At 43.4% G+C, this 17,873-nt stretch overlaps 1 protein-coding gene across 1 annotated transcript in view; it reads right to left on the bottom strand.

The window, feature by feature from the left end:
* Positions 1-3,391: 3,391 nt before the first annotated feature.
* Positions 3,392-17,873, bottom strand: part of lamb1a (laminin, beta 1a) — a 34,972-nt gene continuing 20,490 nt past the window's right edge. The window contains exons 22-34 of the mRNA XM_050073363.1: positions 16,446-16,670; positions 15,657-15,874; positions 15,181-15,277; positions 11,847-12,216; positions 9,716-9,900; positions 9,190-9,431; positions 8,822-9,031; positions 8,595-8,739; positions 5,579-5,786; positions 5,120-5,261; positions 4,830-5,006; positions 4,538-4,697; positions 3,392-4,298 (exon numbers count right to left, since the gene is read on the bottom strand). Of these exons, the coding sequence (XP_049929320.1) occupies positions 4,159-4,298; positions 4,538-4,697; positions 4,830-5,006; positions 5,120-5,261; positions 5,579-5,786; positions 8,595-8,739; positions 8,822-9,031; positions 9,190-9,431; positions 9,716-9,900; positions 11,847-12,216; positions 15,181-15,277; positions 15,657-15,874; positions 16,446-16,670 (2,519 nt within the window). The 3' untranslated portion in view covers positions 3,392-4,158. The remainder of the gene's footprint in view (positions 4,299-4,537; positions 4,698-4,829; positions 5,007-5,119; positions 5,262-5,578; positions 5,787-8,594; positions 8,740-8,821; positions 9,032-9,189; positions 9,432-9,715; positions 9,901-11,846; positions 12,217-15,180; positions 15,278-15,656; positions 15,875-16,445; positions 16,671-17,873) is intronic.

Genomic DNA, 17,873 nt, shown 5'->3' with positions numbered 1-17,873 from the left:
TCCCGCCGCCCGCTCCCGTCTCAAACACAGAGGTCTTCCTCTCGTGGAGCACCCACGGCGCACACCCGGCCTGTTAAATAGCCTGTGACCGTAACAACTGTGTGACACAAACTCAGTGCTTTAGTAATTAAATAATGTCGGGCTCGGTTCGGTTTCAGACATAAAACATAATGACTGTCGACAGAAATATGCGGCCCGTGCCGCACTCTAACACACACACAAGAAAAACCTGACATAAACACCCCCTGGACACCCGGTACAGGACGTGAAAAGTGGACATGTCCGGGCAAAAGAGGACGTTTGGTCAGCCTACATGCTGGTTCCCTGGAATAAGTTACTGGGACAATTAATGTAACTGAGCCATCATTAATGTGATGGTGTCACCTGTGCTTTTCCTCCTATGACATGTCGAAATGTCTGCTGTGAAAAAAGGTCCACTGTGATGCCCAAACACACACATTAATCGTAGTAGTACTGGTCCTATCATCCTATGCCATTCAGGCAGTAGAGTTGATGTAGTGATGCTCACTGAGTGCCGTAGCTTAAGGTCTGACGTTAGCATAATGAACACATGGAGTTCAGTGTGCTAACATGTTTGTAACTCCAGGTCAGGCCCAACCTGCTAGCTTATGTTAGCTGAGATGCTAGCGAAGATTTTGTGTGTTAAACTGAAGTCCACTGTGGCTTAACTGTGGTTCACAGTGTTAACGTTAGCTGAGGTGCTAGCAGAGATAAGTTGGTGTGCATCCTGTCATCTTTCACACCACACATTCAATTCAGTCATTACATAAATTCATTCACTGGTTCTAATCAATCACTGAAATGTTTGTTTGCATGAGCTCTCATCCACAGTATCTGCTGCTCACGAGTCCAAACTGACAAACAGGAAGTGACAGCATCCAGTGAGCTTTATAGGTCTGTGGCTGAATCCAAGTGGACTTGAGAACTGATGAAGCGGGATTTACTTGTGTGGTAGACCCTACGCACGTTGCCTACGCCTTTGTGAGCACACTTGTGTGATGGTGTGAATTCAAAACACACATTTAACACACATTAAACATGGCTTAATGTCTACAATTTCAAATACAAGTACACAAATTGGCTTCACTATAACTTGCAGTATTCACAGACAAACACTTGTCTTTATCTGGACACATTTTCCCCACCAATACAACATGCTAATGTTTTCAGCACAAGTCTATGGCATTTTACATTGTGTAAATTAGCATAGCTGTTAGGGGACTTTTCCTCTACTCATATGAAGCCAGGGACAACAGCACCATTTAACAAAGGTAACATTACAAAATTCAGCTCCATTACAACTCACCGGGTTCACTGACAAAACAACTGTCTTATACTAAACACGTTTTCCAAACAAATATAACATGCTAACGTTATTAGCACAAGCCTATGGCATTTCACACTGTATAACTTAGCCTAACGATGAGCGATGAGTGATGATTTCCTCTACTCATGTGAAGCCATAAATAAATCCCTAAGTATAAAACCCCAGGATAAATCACACACAAGACTTAAAATGCTATTTTTTGGAGGCTTTATTATCTACACAATTTATTGTTTCTTATCTGTCCCCGCAGGTGACAGGATATAAATATCATTTCACAATATCTTCAACTGCATCAATGAAATAAAGTCCTGGATGGCAGTAAACTTCCTTCAACTAAATGAAGCTAAATCTGAAATCATTGTCTTTGGCCCCTCTGACAACATCAACCTAGATATCCAACAGTCTTGGCAACCTGTCCACTCTTATCAAACCTCATGTCAAAAACCTCTGTGTCATTTTTGATTCTGCACTCAAGTTTGATAAACAGGTCAACTCAGTAGTCAAAGCCAGTTTTTTTCCAACTTTGCGCCATCTCAAAAATCAAACCATTCCTCAGTTTCAAGGACCTAGAAAAAGTCATCCATGCTTTCATTTCCACCCGCTTGGACTACTGCAACTCTCTTTACACTGGAATTAATCAGTCATCTCTCTCCTGTTTACAAGTAGTAAAAATGCTGCAGCCAGACTTTTGACAGGTACCCGAAAGAGAGACCACATCACCCCTGTCCTAGTCTCTCTCCACTGGCTGCCAGTGCAGCACCGTATTGATTTCTGACTTTTATTCACCTACAAAGCCCTGAATGGAGTGGCCCCCTCCTACATGACAGAACTTTTAACCCCATACTCCAACTCCAGACCCCTCAGGCCGGCTGACCTGGGGCTTTTAACTGTTCCACGCACTAATTTTAAACTCAGGGGTGACCGTGCCTTTGCGGTCGCAGCCCCCAGACTCTGGAACAGCATTCCCCCCTCTGTCAGACTTGCCCCCTCCATCGACTCTTTTAAATCAAGGCTAAAAACTTTCCTTTTTACTAAAGCTGAGTCCTCCTGATGTTGCCTTTGTGTTTATTTGTGCCTTTATCTATGTTGGTTGCTGTTTTTGTTCTGTTTATTTTACTTCACTTATATCTCTTTTATTCATTTTTAACTTTACAGCACTTTGGTCGACTTGGGTTGTTTGATGTGCTTTATAAATAAATTTGACTTGACCTGACTTGACTCATTTCTGGATAAGGACCGACCCATGACTGTTTTTCGGACCCTTTTCTAGCCTATCTATTTGGCATTACACTGTGAAACCTATAGGGTAGGCAGCAACACTGCATTTTGATCACCCTCCATAGCCTATATTTCTACATATTTCTGTATCATGATGTTGTTGAATATTACTTCTGGCCTGCATGATTCAAACCGAGTTTTAACAGGCTACAGTAACTGTTTTATATATACGTAAGTTTTGTTGTTCCACTCAGCTATTGAAAAAAAACCCTACAACATCATGTTTGTGTTGCAATGAACTGTGGGCAATTAAATCACTGAAGTCTGCTGAAAGTTCACTTTAGGTCCTGGTGGGCTGGATTTATTGTGGATTTCGACACCTCTAAGCACTCCCAGACTTCCCCAAGAGCGTGCGATTCTGCAAGTGCAGTGAAGTCCAGATATTTGTATAAGCCTGTCTCTGTCTTTGCCATTTTCCATCTGCCCACCAGATTTCCTCGGACTTTCTGTCCTTTTCCTGTCACCTGACTGTCACACTGTCCTCATCAGTCCTGCAGTTACCTGTATCACACTATAACACAGTCATGAGGACTTATGAGCAGTATGTGTTGGATGCAAGTAAGGTTTCAGACAAATAAAATCACAGTGATCATCATCCATGTCAGTAACAGAATTAGTAACTCCAATCAACTCATAATATCACTCAAAACTCATATTATCATTAGATATTAACTGGTGTAAACAGATAAATTACCTGGTAAATAACAGACATGTTAATTGGTATTAAACACTCTGAAATAAATAGCAGTGGACTCAGTGTGATTTTAAGTAGGAGCTTTTATTAAAAATTATTTTGTTCAGTTTTGGCCACGTAGAAAAGCAAAAAAAAAAAAAAAAATACAGGAAATACAAAATGAGGAAGTTAAAAAGTTGCAGTCATATGGTTTAAACATTCACTGTTTCATAACTAAACTTTTAGTTAAACTGGAATCAAACGATTGACAATCCGTAACTTTGACGTTATTACATTCACAAAGACATTCAACTGATTTAAAAACTCAAATTCAAAACTTTTACTGCAGCTAACCTTTGGTGAAGCTTTAAAAAAGTTCTCTTTAACTAAAAAAAAATAATGATTATCTAATTTGATGAACCAGCCAGTTAAATTCATCTGTGTCAGTTTGATGAGTTTCACCTGCGTCTGACTTATTTTCCAAACTCATATTTCAATGGATTTAAAGAGTTTTACAACTCTTAAAGGATCAAACTGTTGTTTTTCAATACTCAATAGTCTGTTACCTACTTAATGTCTTGTAATAGTTCCATTATCTTTGTGTGTAAATGCAGCTGATCGCAGGTTTTAAAAACCTAATTAGCTGAAAATTAAATATTCAATATCTTTGTCAGAGTGGTTTCATTAAAAGCAAAACAAAAAACATTTCATCTGTGATTGTTTCAGATCAAAGAGGACGGTGCACTTCGTATGAAGGTCAGAGCACAACGGGTCAGATTTCAGATAAAATTTTTAAGATAAAATATGTGTCATGTGCCTTTAATTCAGCTCACTTTGACTCTGAATCTGCCCTTTGACCTTAGAACACACAGGTGCTGTAGATGGTGACCTTGTGGCTGATCTCCTGAAGCAGCTCCTTCACAGCCGCCTCCAACTCCACCAGCTGCTCCGCCTTCACCTCCAGAGTCCGCTGGTTGTCTTCGTAAGATTTCTCCAGATCTGAAAAACAACATGTTTCATCACTGTTTAACCTTCACACCAGCATCATGCAACTGTTGAAACGTCTAGTGTTAAGGATTTAGTGACATCTAGTGGTGAGCTTGCAGAACTTAAACCTACACACTGGACCTTTAACTTGCACACAAACACCAGTCTTATGGTGGACTGACTCTTCAACTCAGGGACTCTAGTGTGGAGACAGGAAGTGTGATGTCAGTGTTATGTAACTGTGCTGTCACCTTTGAGCAGCTGCAGTTTGTTGCTGGCCTTCAGCAGCAGATCTTTGGCTTCCTGCTGCAGTGACTCGGCCCTCTTCTTTGCGTCCGCTAGGCCCCCTGCCTTTGTACCAATAAGCTCCTCCACTGTGGAGTACTTATTCTTCAGCTCGGAGTCTAGGTCCTAAACCAACACACACACGCACAACCAGACATGCACAATAACACACACATAGTTATACACAGATATATTCATGGACCGACCTGCTGTGTGTATTTAATGTTAACTGATTGACAGTTTGACAGGTGAACTCACTTTCTTGACATCCTCTGCGATCTTTCTGATGGTCGCTGCATCCTCATTGGTTTGTTTGGTGCTCACGGTGATGTTCACACCTTTGTCTCTCAGCAGGGTTACATCCTGCTCGAGACTCTGCAGCCTTTGGGTGGCGTTAGCCAGCTTCAGTTCCGCATCTGCCGTCTCCGAGGTCACCTTAACGCAGAACAGACAGGTGGCCTATTAGTTAGTCAGTGAACCTATCATTGAGTACAGGTTGTGACGTGATGTCACTGAAGTTAACATTTTAAACATGGCTCAGTACTGACAGACGACAGCAGGTTGTTGGTGTTCCGGATGTCGGCGGTAGCCTGCTGGATGGCGCTGCTGGCGGCGGTCTGAGCTCTCTTAGCTTCTTCCAGAGCTTGTTTCACCTTCTCTGCAGAGTCCTTCACGTTTGATGCCTCCTCACTGACAAACACAGGAAGTCACATTTCATGAGTTTACTACAAGCTCTTAGAGAGGTGAGAACCACATAAGGTTATTGATTAATAGATGGCTATAACAGCGGTACACTGTGGCGGTCCGCTTCTCCAAACTGGGGGCTTACCTACCACCATCTGCTTTAAGTAATACACTAACTATGGATAAGTACTTCATTCAACCCAATTTCTAAAGATCCACACAATCACTTAAAGTCTTTGAGTTCCGTCAGAACTTAGTGACTAAAACAAATCTAACAGGCTCTGCACAGGTAAAACCGTCCTGGATGAACAGGTAGGACTCACCTGGTTCGGCGGGCCTGCTCCAGCAGGTTCTCAGCTCTCTGGATGTCGTCGGCACTCTGCTGCAGGATGGTCTCCACGTTTCCCAGTTCTCCCACCTTCTGTCGGATCTCGTTGGTCAGGTTCTGCAGCTGAGCCGGTGTAGTTGGCATCTGCATGGCCAGAACCTCGTTAGCCACCAGCTCAACGCTCTCCAGGTCTGCAGCATCCTCTGAAACAACAGGAAGAGGTTTCAGAATCAGGATCAGAATCAGAAATACTTTATCGGTCCCAGAGGGGAAATTGTGATTTGTTACAGTCGCTCTGATGTAAAGAATAGAGAATTATAAGAAGTGAGAATAAGAGTATGAAATATAAGCATGTAAATATAAAGCAATAAAGAAAATGAAATAGAAATGAAAATGTGCATTAAAATAAAAATAAAATGTGCAGTATGCTACAGTGTTTAACAGTAGTACTTAAGATATTAAAATATCAAAAACAAATATATATACGTATATATCATCACTGTGCTGAGGCTCTAAGTGTGAAAAATTAACCACAATATATACATCGATAAAATTAAAAAGAATCGTGTCTTCTTGGACACTGTCTCCCACCCACTCCACGATGTGCTGGTCAAACAAAGAAGCACATTCAGTCACAGACTCATTCCCCCAAGATGCACCACAGAGCACCACAGGAAGCCATTCCTGCCAATGGCCATAAACCTGCACAACTCCTCCAGTCTCAGCTGCTCTGAGTCAATAGACTGGCATTTGGACATTTTTCACATACTGCATTTATAATTCATAATTATCTGTTGGGTGCAGTAATATTCCGTGGAAATATTCAACTGTACATTATTTCTCACCCCTTGAATCTATATATTTATTCAACATACAGCGCACAATAACTGTACATGTTTCTTATGTTGACTCTTATTCGTATCTTAGACAGCATCCTCCTCTCTGACACTGCCACCAGAGAGTCCAGCTCCACCCCACAACATTACTGGCCTTGAGAATCACTTTAATGAGTCTGTTGTCTGCTACCCTCAACCTGCTGCCCCAGCACACAACAGCAAACAGCACAGCACTGGCCACCACAGGCTTAGAAAACATCCTCAGCATTGTCCTCGGCAGATGTTGAAGGACCATAGCTTCCTCAGAGAAGAGGCGGCTCTGGCCAATGGTTTGTTTCTCAGCTGTCTGGTCATCAGACTTCTTTAGACACAGCCATTTGAAATCATTTCCCTCCCTTGCTGAGCTGATGGGAAGTGAGGCAGCAGAGCAGCTCACTGATCAACACAGATGGCACTTCTCAGGGTTCTTGATGAGCTTCTTTTACAAAACATCTGTTTTAGTGCTTTTTGCTCTCACTGCAGCTGCAGTTGATCACTTGATTTCAACTAAACATTTAGAACAGTGGGTGGAAACATCAAGTACTATAAGACAATATGAATTCTCTGCTAAGTACCACAGGGATCAGTCCTCAGTCCATTACAATTCTCTGCCTACACGCTGTTTTTCAGTTGAATATTCCCAAAGTATCTTTTCAGTATCCAATTGTATGCACATCAGAATTTCTCTTTTAACTCCAATAATGTAGCTGAGCATACAATATGAATTGAGATCAATTAAAAAGTGATCTCAGCTGGAGTGACATTTGGGAAAGCCAGGTTAAGACACCAACTCACAGTCCTGTAGAGAATTCTGTTGATAGGAAGATCATACGATTGTCTGGGACTCAGAAACTGAAATGTACTCAGAGGGGTTATCAGGGACAGGATGGATGCTGGACGCAGTGCAGTAAAAAAAAAAATGCTAACCAGCTTCTTTTATCACATTATTCAACGTGGCCAAAAATATATTTTGTTAGGTCACACCGACCTTGACCTTTGACCTTCGACCACAAAATTCCAATCAGTGTATTCCTCGGTCCAAGTGGACGTTTGTGTCAAATTTAACAAAATTCCCTTAAGGTGTTCCTGAGATACCTTGTTCACGAGAATGAGACGTATGCAAGGTCACACTGGCCTTGACCTTTGACCACCAAAATCTTATCAGTTCATCAGTTCATTGAGTCCATGTGAACGTTTTTGCCAAATTTGAAGAAATTCTCTCAAGGTGCTCTTGCGATATCACGATCACAAGTATGAGACAGATGAGGTCACATAGACCTTGACCTTTGACCACCAAAATGTAGTCAGTTCATTGTTGAGTCCAAGTGGACATTTGTGCCACATTTGAAGAAATTCCCTTGAGGCGTTCTTGAGATATTGTTTTCCGGCCACAGCTGTCGCTGGCACAGAGGCAAAAAAACTGATGTCAGCGCTCCCATTGTGTAAACCTTGATAAATCTTACGTTTTTGTAGATATGCAGTCATTTGGAAACATGCTATTACATTATGCAAACTGTGTGTGCTCCCTCAAGAGTCAGTGTGACCTGATCCACTCCAGCTGCCTCAGGACCGATCACAAGATCACATACAGTACAAACATCTGCTTTAGTTCCTGGCTGACTCCTGAGTATATTTCTGACCTGCTGACCCCATAGGAGTGCAGTGTGACATCCTGTGATGGATATCTGTTAGTAATAAACAGGTCAAGGCTAAAAACCAGAAGAGACTGCCTCCATCAGGATCTTTGATTTTCATTGAAGTCTCAGAGGTGCTGTTGTTACTGACAGGAAGTGTAGAAACATCACAGAACTACAGAGCTGGAATTAACCAGAATGACTCCTCTAGGGTCTCTTCTGACTGTCAACACAGGATGAACACCTGGGCCCTATTTCAGAAAGCAAGATTAGTGAAAACTCTGAATATGTTCAGCTTAAGATGAGGGACACTGAGTTTTCCGTTTCAGAGACAGGTACTATGGCATGTGCAGCAAACCTTCCCAGCTGAGGCTCAGTCAACTCAGAGATCGGGATTAGGCTCAGTTTGTTGAGCCTGCTTTCTGAAATAGGGCCCAGAGGTACAGCAAGTCCATGAATCTCAGGAGATGTTGTGTTTGGTGAGTGGTGATGAGAGACGTACGTGTGAGGAAGTCTCTGATCTGTTTGATGAGACCTCTCAGCTCCTCGTTGCTCTGCTGGACTTTCTGTTTGGTTCTGTTGGTCTTCATCAGGACGTCCTGAGCGCTCAGCTTCGCCTCGTCCGCCTTCAGTTTGGCCTCCGACACCTGCAGACAAAACACAGCTAAGAACATCCACTGAGGTCCACCTGAACCAGATCCAGCTCAGACCAGAACCTATCAGACTAACCATTTTGGAGAGCTTCTCCACTTCCTCCATGGCACTAATGATTTCCTGTTCAGAGTCTTGGGCCTTTTTCCAGGCGTTGTGGGCAGTCGTCACAACACCGTCACATCCTTCACCTCCACATTTGGTTCGACCCTCAGAGTCCACACAGCCAAGACCTCCACAGGGAGAGGACAAACACGAATCCTGACCTGATGATGGACTGCCACAGGTCTGTAAGAACCAGGACAGACCAGAACATCAAGAGAGATTCTGATTCTGATATAATAATAAAAAATAATATCTAACATATATATAACAAACATAAAACAGAAGTGTCACGTCCCAATAGAAGCTTCAAGCTAAACACTGTTAGAAACACAATCTCCCACCTTGTGGCTGATCTCTGATAGGTCCAGAGTCTGCAGCTCTCCTGCCAGGTCATCCAGTCTCTGAGCATACTCAGTGTGCCTCCTCTGGAACTCCTCTCTGGTTTGGTTCATTTTGTCCTCTGTGAGTTGCCGTAGGGTGCTGGAGTTTTCTACGGGGCTGTCGGGGTCGACGGTGGAGGCGTTTGCTCGAGCTTCAGCCGCCTGAGACTGCAGGAAGTACTTAGTGACACTGTTGGTCGCCCCTGGCAACAGACAGGAAGTACAAATCAGACCAAAGAACCACAGTAAGGAGAACTTCATTTCAGTTCTACTGGAGGTCTAAAAGGCGTTAAAAATGTCAACCCAAAACACGCAGTGAAGAAAAACGACTATTCTACCAAAACTCTACTGAACTGATCCAGAGACAGTTTTAAAATCAGCCCACAGGGGGCGACACAGCATCACCGACACTGATCCAAGACAGTTTCAAAATCATAAGAACTGAGGAGATATATTCAAAGTGTTTGGTCACATGACCACTTCTCACCTCTGATGTCAGAGTTCTTGATGAACTCGACCTGATCCAACAGCTCCTGGACCGTCCTCTCCAGTTTCTGAGTGTCCGACATCAAAGAGTCCAGTTTTGTTCCTGCAGCTGCGTCCTCGTCCTCCACCTGGATCAGTGTCTCTTCGGTGCGGTTCAACATCTGGCTTAGAGCCCCCATCAGGTCACTGAGGGAAACAGGAAGGTCAGAGGTCACAGTGAATACAATCTTAATTCCAAAAAAGTGGAGACACTGTGAAAACGTAAATTAAAACAGAATGCAGTGACTTGCAAATCCTTTTTGACCTACACTCAATTGAAGAGATTTAATATTCAAACTGATAAACTTTATTGTTTTTGTAAATATACCCTCATTCTGAATTCAATGCCTGCAACCCAACAAAAAAAGTTGGGCTAGGAGCGACAAAAGACTGCTCAAAAAACACCTGTTTAAGACGTTCCATAGGTAAACAAATTAACTGGTAACAAATGAGTATCAGTAATAGGTATGAAAGGGGCATCCTCGAAAGGCTCAGTTGTTCACAAGCAAGGGTTGTAACTTTGTGAAAAACTGTGTGGGCAAAAAGTCCAACAGTTTGAGAACATTTCTAACACAGCTGAAAGGACTTCATGGATTTTACCATCTACAATCCATAATATCATCAAAAGATTTAGAAAAACTGGAGAACTGTATAAAGGATATTATTACATGGGCTCAGGAACACTTTGGAAAACCATTATCGGTAAGACTCTATCATGCAAAGTGAGAGCCATATATCAACAACATCCAGAAATGCCGCTGATTTCTCTGGACCTGTGCTCATCTGAGATGGACTGACACACAGCAGGAAAGGGTGCCTGGTCTGACGAGTCCATATTTCACATTGCTTTTGGAAATCATGGACGTCATGTTCTGCAGGCTGAAAAGAAAAAGGATCATCCAGATTTGTTGACAGCGCAAAGTTAAAAAATCAGCATATGCGATGGTATGGGGATGTGTTAGCTCCCATCTCTTACATCTGGGAAGGCACCACGAGCACTGAAAGGTACAAGGTTTTAGAGCAAAATATGCTGCAATCCAGATGACACAATTTCCAGGGATGTCCCTGCTTATTCCAGCAAGACAATGAAGCACATTCTGCAAAAGAGTGCAGGTACTTAACTAACCTGCCTGCAGTCAAGACCTGTCTCCCATTGAAAATGCGTGGTGCATCATGAAGTGCAAATATGACAACAGAGACCCCGAACTGTTGAGCAACTGAAGTCATATATCAAGTAAGAATTTTACTTTCAAAACTTCAACAATTAGTGTCCTCAGTTCCCAAACACTTGCTGAGTGTTATTAGGGGTGCTTTCACGCCTGCCCTGTTTGGTTCAGTTCAATCGAACTCAAGTTTGTTTGCCCCCTAAGTGCGGTTCATTGGGGCAGGTGTGAACACAGCAATCGCACTTGGGTGTGCACCAAAACAACTGGACTGAGACCTTCTTGAAGAGGCATGCATGAGGTTAAACAAGCATGAGCATGTTATACTGATAATTATCATTATATAATGATTATTAATGTGCACCTCCTCCTGTACTGCCTTAATATGCACGTTCAGCACATCCAATGCATCAAAACATTGTTTTCTAGTTGGAGCCGCGCCTCGTTTTCAAACTGTATGGTTTGACTAAAATGAACAATGACAGCAATATAGTCCACGATGAGCAGCGCTAAAATCAACCTGCGTAGTTGTCCCTCCATTGTGACATTAGAAAGTGTCACATTTATCTTGCAAGTGTACTCTTCTTTAACGTTTTGTTTACTTCCTGGGATTTTTTTGCATGGAAACTCTAGGTCTGAAAGCACCCTAACAGAAAAGGTGATGTCACACAGTGGTAAACATGCCCCTGTCCCAATTTATTTGGAAAGTGCTGCAGGCATCAAATTCAGATTGAGTGTATATGTATTTACAAACATTTAAACATGAAATATCTTGTCCTTGGACTGTATTCAATCAAATACAGGTCAAAAAAGATGTGCATATCATTGCAATATGTTTTTATTTATATTTTTATACAATGTCCCAACATTTTTGGAGTTGGGTTGTATTAATCTGAGCTGTTTTAATCTCCAGATTAAATATAATCTCACCTGGCCTGCTGCAGCAGCTCCTGGATCTCCGACAGCGGCTGTGAAGCTGGGTTCTGGTTCAGGATGACTCTGATGTCGGCGACGCTCTTTTCCATACTGTCAATAGATTTCCTGTACGGTCCACTGACTCCATTGGCTTTGATGGCGTTGACCTTGTTGACAAGGCGGTGTGTCTGATTGGTCAGCTGACCGATGACCTCATCCCACTCAGCGAAGCACTGGTGGCAGCGTTGGCAGTCAGGGAAGGTACCGGAGAACCCACGGGCACAGGTGTCGCAGCGTGGCCCAGAAACGCCTTCCACACAGACGCAGTGACCGTTGGCTTTGTTACACTGCTGCTCTGAGATCCCTTGAGGGTCGCAGTCGCATGCTGAAACGGAAACACAGCGAGAGTTAGAGGTGTGCTCAACAAGCTACACTGAGGGCTCTTCAGGAGCTGTAGATACCCTGACAGATGGAGACCCTGACCATGAACGACAGATACCTCTAGCCTGACAGACAGGTACCCTGATAGACGCAAACCCTGACCCTGACATACAGATACCCCAACCCTCATAGACAGATACCCTGATGGACGGAAACCCTGACAGATACTCTGACCCTGACAGATAGAAACTCTGACAGACCGATACCCAAACTGTACCCTAACAGACAGAAACCCTGACAGACCAATATCCTAACCCTGACAGACAGAAACCCTGACGGACCGATACCCAAACTGTACCCTAACAGACAGAAACCCTGACCCTGACAGACAGATACCCTAACCCTGACAGAAACCCTGACAGACAGAAACCCTGTCCCTGACAGACAGATACCCTAACCCTGACAGAAACCCTGACAGACAGAAACCCTGACCCTGACAGACAGATACCCTGACCCTGACAGATACCCGGACCCTGACAGACAGATACCCTGACCCTGACAGACAGAAACTTTGACAGAAAGAAACCCTGACAGGCCAAAACCCTGATGGACAGATACCCTGACACTGACAGACTGAAACCCCGGCGGACAGATAATGTTTCAGTCAGACTCTGTTGGTTTCGTTCTGGTGTTAAACTAGATGATCTTACAACATCACATTTTAAATCACCCACTGATCATCATGTCATGTCATGTCATGTCATGTCAGGTGGTTGCCATAGCAATGCTTTACATGATTTTTTTCCCAGCTCAGTCAAAGAATCAAATAGTTAAAGCAGCAGTGTCAGTTCATCAATACTGTAGTGGAATAGTTATGACACATAACTGAACGTCATGAGTTAGTCATGTAACAGATAAAGTTAAAGCGAACATAAAGTTTCTCCAGTGAAACTAATAAAAACCTCAAATGATTGTTTCCTCTGTGTTTTGTTTTAACCAATCAGAGATGAGTCTGAACAAACTGCTGTGTTGTTTTTAACATTCAAATGTTCAGCCTGAGGGAAATCCTGAAAACAGACGACATGAGAACAGTGAAGGACACCAGCGGCCTCTAGTGGACACAGCCTGTCAGCTGACAGAAAGTGAAGAACAGAGGGAACGCTGTGGTGATTGTGGGTGTCTTCATTTATTCGATTTGGGGTTTGTTTGTTTTTTAGATTAGTAGTTTCTGTTAGTGTCTCTTTGTTCAGTCAAAACAAACTCTGCAGACTGAACTATCCGAGCAGGAATCACAATCATAGTGATAAAAGTTTCTACCTCTGTTATTTCGTAATCTGATAAAAATGTTGAAATGTCTTCGGGAGGTCAAACTTTCATTTACTGTAAAAACAATTTACAGGAAGAGTCAGAAAAATACTGTTTAACTTCCTACTCGTGAAAACATCTCCAGAGGGGAGATGTGTGTGTGTCTATGTGTTTTCAACATCTGGTTTGTATCAAACATCTGAAGCTCCCTCATGCTGCAGGAACAACAAACCTGAACCAGACAAAGATTTCTCTCTGATTCACTGGGGAAAACAAACAGACAGACAGAAAGAAAGACAGACTCAGAGAGACAGACAGACAGACTCATAGAGAGAGAGACAGACAGACAGTGTTGGTCATGGACCCCCTCTCTCCCTCTTCTCTCTCAGCAGGTCCAGTTACTGACCTTCCGCTTTGCGTCTCACTAACAAAGCCCCTTTGTGGATTTTGGAGGGATATTTGGATGCTAAGACAGATCTCTGGTCTTGTGTCCATGGCGACAGGGCCCCGGGGCCTCTGGTAACATCTGGATTTAATATAAGTCACAGCAGAGGATGCTAGGAGGAAGAATGTTCCCACGATGCAGTGGAGCAGTGGCTGAGTCAATGAGATCTGAACTGTGACTCAGCAGTTTCTCCTGCACGTACACATAGGTAGATCTGACACTGTCACGGTCATGTTTTACTCAAGCTGCCCTGTTTGGTTCAGTTCAATCTAACTCAAGCTCGTTTGCCTGTTAAGTGCAGTTCGTTTGGGCAGGTGTGAACACAGCAATCGCACTCGGGTGTGCACCAAAACAACCGGACTGAGATCTTCTTGAAGAGGTGAACGAACTCTGGTGCGGTTCGTTTGTGGTGAGAACGTGTTCCGACCTGGATCTGAAGCAACTACAGTCACATGACACATTGTTTGGGTTAAACATGAGCATGTTACAGTCCTGGAGGATTATTAATGTGCACCTCCTCCTGTACTGCCTTAATATGCACATTCAGCACATCCAATGCATCAAAACATTGTTTTCTAGTTGGAGCCGCGCTTCGTTTTCAAACTGTATGGTTTGACTAAAATGAACAATGACAGCAATATAGTCCACGATGAGCAGCGCTAAAATCAACCTGCGTAGTTGTCCCTCCATTGTGACATTAGAAAGTGTCACATTTATCTTGCAAGTGTACTCTTCTTCAACGTTTTGTTTACTTCCTGGATTTTTCCCGCTCGTTGGTCCGCTTGCAAAATGCTGCCGTGAGAACACAAACCAACTCTAGGCAATTATACAACTTTGTAACAAAATTAGTCCCTGATTCAGACCAAAGCAAGACAACTCTAGGTCTGAAAGCACTGGCTAATGTCCCGTCACTGGAAGTGGAATGGATATAACAAGACTCTGGTTGACCCAACAGTTGTTGCATTCAGAGCTCCGCAGACACCCGGCGCCATCAGGGCATCCTGGATCGGAATACCGCACGCCGTAACAGAGCGCAGGACCCAAACGTGGTCAAAGCTGATGGAAAATGTTTCCCTGATGTTGAATTTTAAATGTTTAGATGTCAGGGAACATGTCTCCTGAATCCAATCTAAAAAATCCACTCTTCGCTTTTCATTTGTTCCCTATGTAGATGTTGCACAGTGGCAATAAATGAAGCTGAATAAAGAGTAAACATACCGTGACACTTGACCTCTGGGTCTCCCCAGAACAGCTCTTTACACTCGCTGCATGTCCTTCCTCCGAAGCCCGGCTGACAGGAACAATGACCGCTGATCTGTGGACCAAACACAGTCTTTACAATCATCATCTAAATATTGAACCAGGAGCTAGAATTCCTTCCGTAGAGGTTTCTTCCTCTCATCTCAGAGACGGGCAGCTATTGTGTGTGCTGCAGTTGGGTGTCATTACTACAGGGGCCAACACGAAAACGTGAACATAACAGTGCAGTAACATAACAGTGCTACCTGGTGATCTCCATAAAGGACGACCCACTCCCTATGTAGATGTAAATGGCTCATTCAAAGGTAATGAGAACACAATTATTCTTATTTTCTGTTAATTATTGGACCTTTATTATTTTTTATCTATGATTTAATGAATGTTTGGAATCTGACATTGTTTACTTTTGTATCACATGACAGCCTGCCCCTCACCTCGTTGCAGGACGTCCCGTAAGAGTGTTTGGGGTTGCAGTCGCAGGTCTGACAGCCGTGGCCGCTCGCCATGTTCCAGGTGTCGGGTGCGCAGCGGTCGCAGTGTTGACCAATCACGTTGGGCAGGCACTGACACTGACCACTGCTGCGGTCGCAGTGACAGTCGCCGGATGACGGACAGCTGGAGTTTTCGCTGCCCAGCTTGTTACAAACACATTCTGTGGACGAGAACCAGACTTCATCAGGATGTATCAAGACTTTACTCAGGAGATTTGTCTAGATTCTACGTAAGACTTCATTAAGTTTTTATTAAGATCAAGGTCTCTCTTATAAATCAAGGGCTGTCAGCACTCCAGGTCAGATAATGTGTGAATGATGCTTGAAGATTTTCATGCATTTATTTTCATTTTTTTCTCTACTTATTCAGAAAGGTCCTACTGAGACACAAAATCTCTTCTGCCAGGGAGTCCTGGTCAAGATGGGCAGCAAAAAACAGATCAGGACACAAGACACACAGGAATCGGGCTAAAAAGAATCATGGAAAATAACGGCGCTTGCTAAAAGCCATAATATTGATCTGTAAAGAAGGATTTCTAAAGAGTTAAGTTTCTGGGTTTCGTATTTCTGGCAGCTCTCTCAGAGTGAAAGTTAAAGGCTGTTCTGGATGCTGTCAGTCGGTTTATTGCAAATTTCAGTCAGATTTTATTAAGATGATGTAAAAAGCTTTGTCAAGACTTTGTCCTGTGGCAGGATTTTGCCATGATAACCCAATAAACCCAGTGTACTCACTCCTACAGTCCTGCTGCAATGCGTTGCCGTAGTAACCCAGCTTGCAGAGCTGGCAGGAGGTGCCCTCGCTGTGGTAAAGGCAGCGCAGACACTCGCCGGTTCTGGCGTCGCAGGAGTCCGGGTCCAACATGTCAATGTTGTTGTTGCACTGACAGGGCTGACACTGCCCTCCTGGCTCTCCGGGGTTTCCATAGTAACCAGGTGAGCACTCATCACAGCGAGCACCTGCAGAGAGAAGGAGAAGAGTTTATAGATCTCGAACATGTCTGACGAAGAGTTTAATCTACAAAATGTCACCATGTTTTTTTTTTGTTAGAAGTAATATTCAGTTGTTATTTCTAGTTTGATCAGTGTGTTGAATGTTTACAGGACATGGCTTCACTTTTTACAGTATTTTTATTACACCGGCTAATAAACACATCTGTGGTTCATTCATCAGTTAGTTTAGAGCAGGCTGACACTTCAACTACTTTCACTCTTAGTTGACTTTCCACTGACACTTCAAGTGTTTATACAGAGATGGTGCTGTAGAGCCGCTACGAAGTCCCTTCTTCATGCCGCTTCTGCATTTTCACACAGAACCAAATGACCACAGCATCATTCCACTCGTGTGTGATTTTAAAACAGCTTGCCGGCATCACCGAATCAAAAGAAGCGTGACGGGCATGACATGTAACACAACAGTGTCGGCCACTAGCCTGACATGTAGCATATGTGTTGGCAGTGCTTTATTAACAGTAACAATGGCATAGCATGGCAATAACAATCATTTACTGTCCCTGTCATATGCTGGCTGATCTCATCCTCTGCTTAGAGGGTAAGAAGCTTATTGTTTTCCCAAATTGTGGACATTTTCAGCTGCTGTTTTTCTTCTTTGAGTTAGCTGCTAACTGCTATCAGCAACTTTTTAAATATCCTCGGCTGGGTTGCGTGCAGAACATGTCTTCAAAACATCACACCCATGCTGCCCATGATCCTGATGCTGTACCGTTTATACAGACATAATTTTGGCACTGTTACTACCTCTGTTCCCAGCTCAGAGGCGAGACAACTCCGTCCCCTCATTCCACGATCACACCTTCTATACAGAGCGGCGAGGCGGCATAACGGCATGATTTTCCCATCTTGAACAGGCAATGTAAAAGGGGCTTTTAATTACACCTCCACTGCTTACACCCTGTAGCTGTCCCTCAGGCCCTGATCACACAGAAAGCATTTTAGCAGCTGCAGGTGGCTTTTTGTAATTGTTCTTATGAGAATAAGAAGTTTGACCGATCTGCATGAAACTGGGTGAACATAATCTAGGGACCAATATCTAAAGTTCCCTCTTGGCAAAAGTTGGAAAACTTACTAAAACTGAGCTTCTATAAGGCAATGAATATTGCGGAGGGCGTGGCTCATCACATAAAGGTGTATAACATCTCAAGG

The sequence above is a fragment of the Epinephelus moara genome, chromosome 20 (genome assembly GCF_006386435.1).
Source record: "Epinephelus moara isolate mb chromosome 20, YSFRI_EMoa_1.0, whole genome shotgun sequence".
In the NCBI taxonomy this organism is placed as follows: Eukaryota; Metazoa; Chordata; class Actinopteri; order Perciformes; family Serranidae; genus Epinephelus; species Epinephelus moara.
This window is presented reverse-complemented; position numbering and strand designations above follow the sequence as displayed.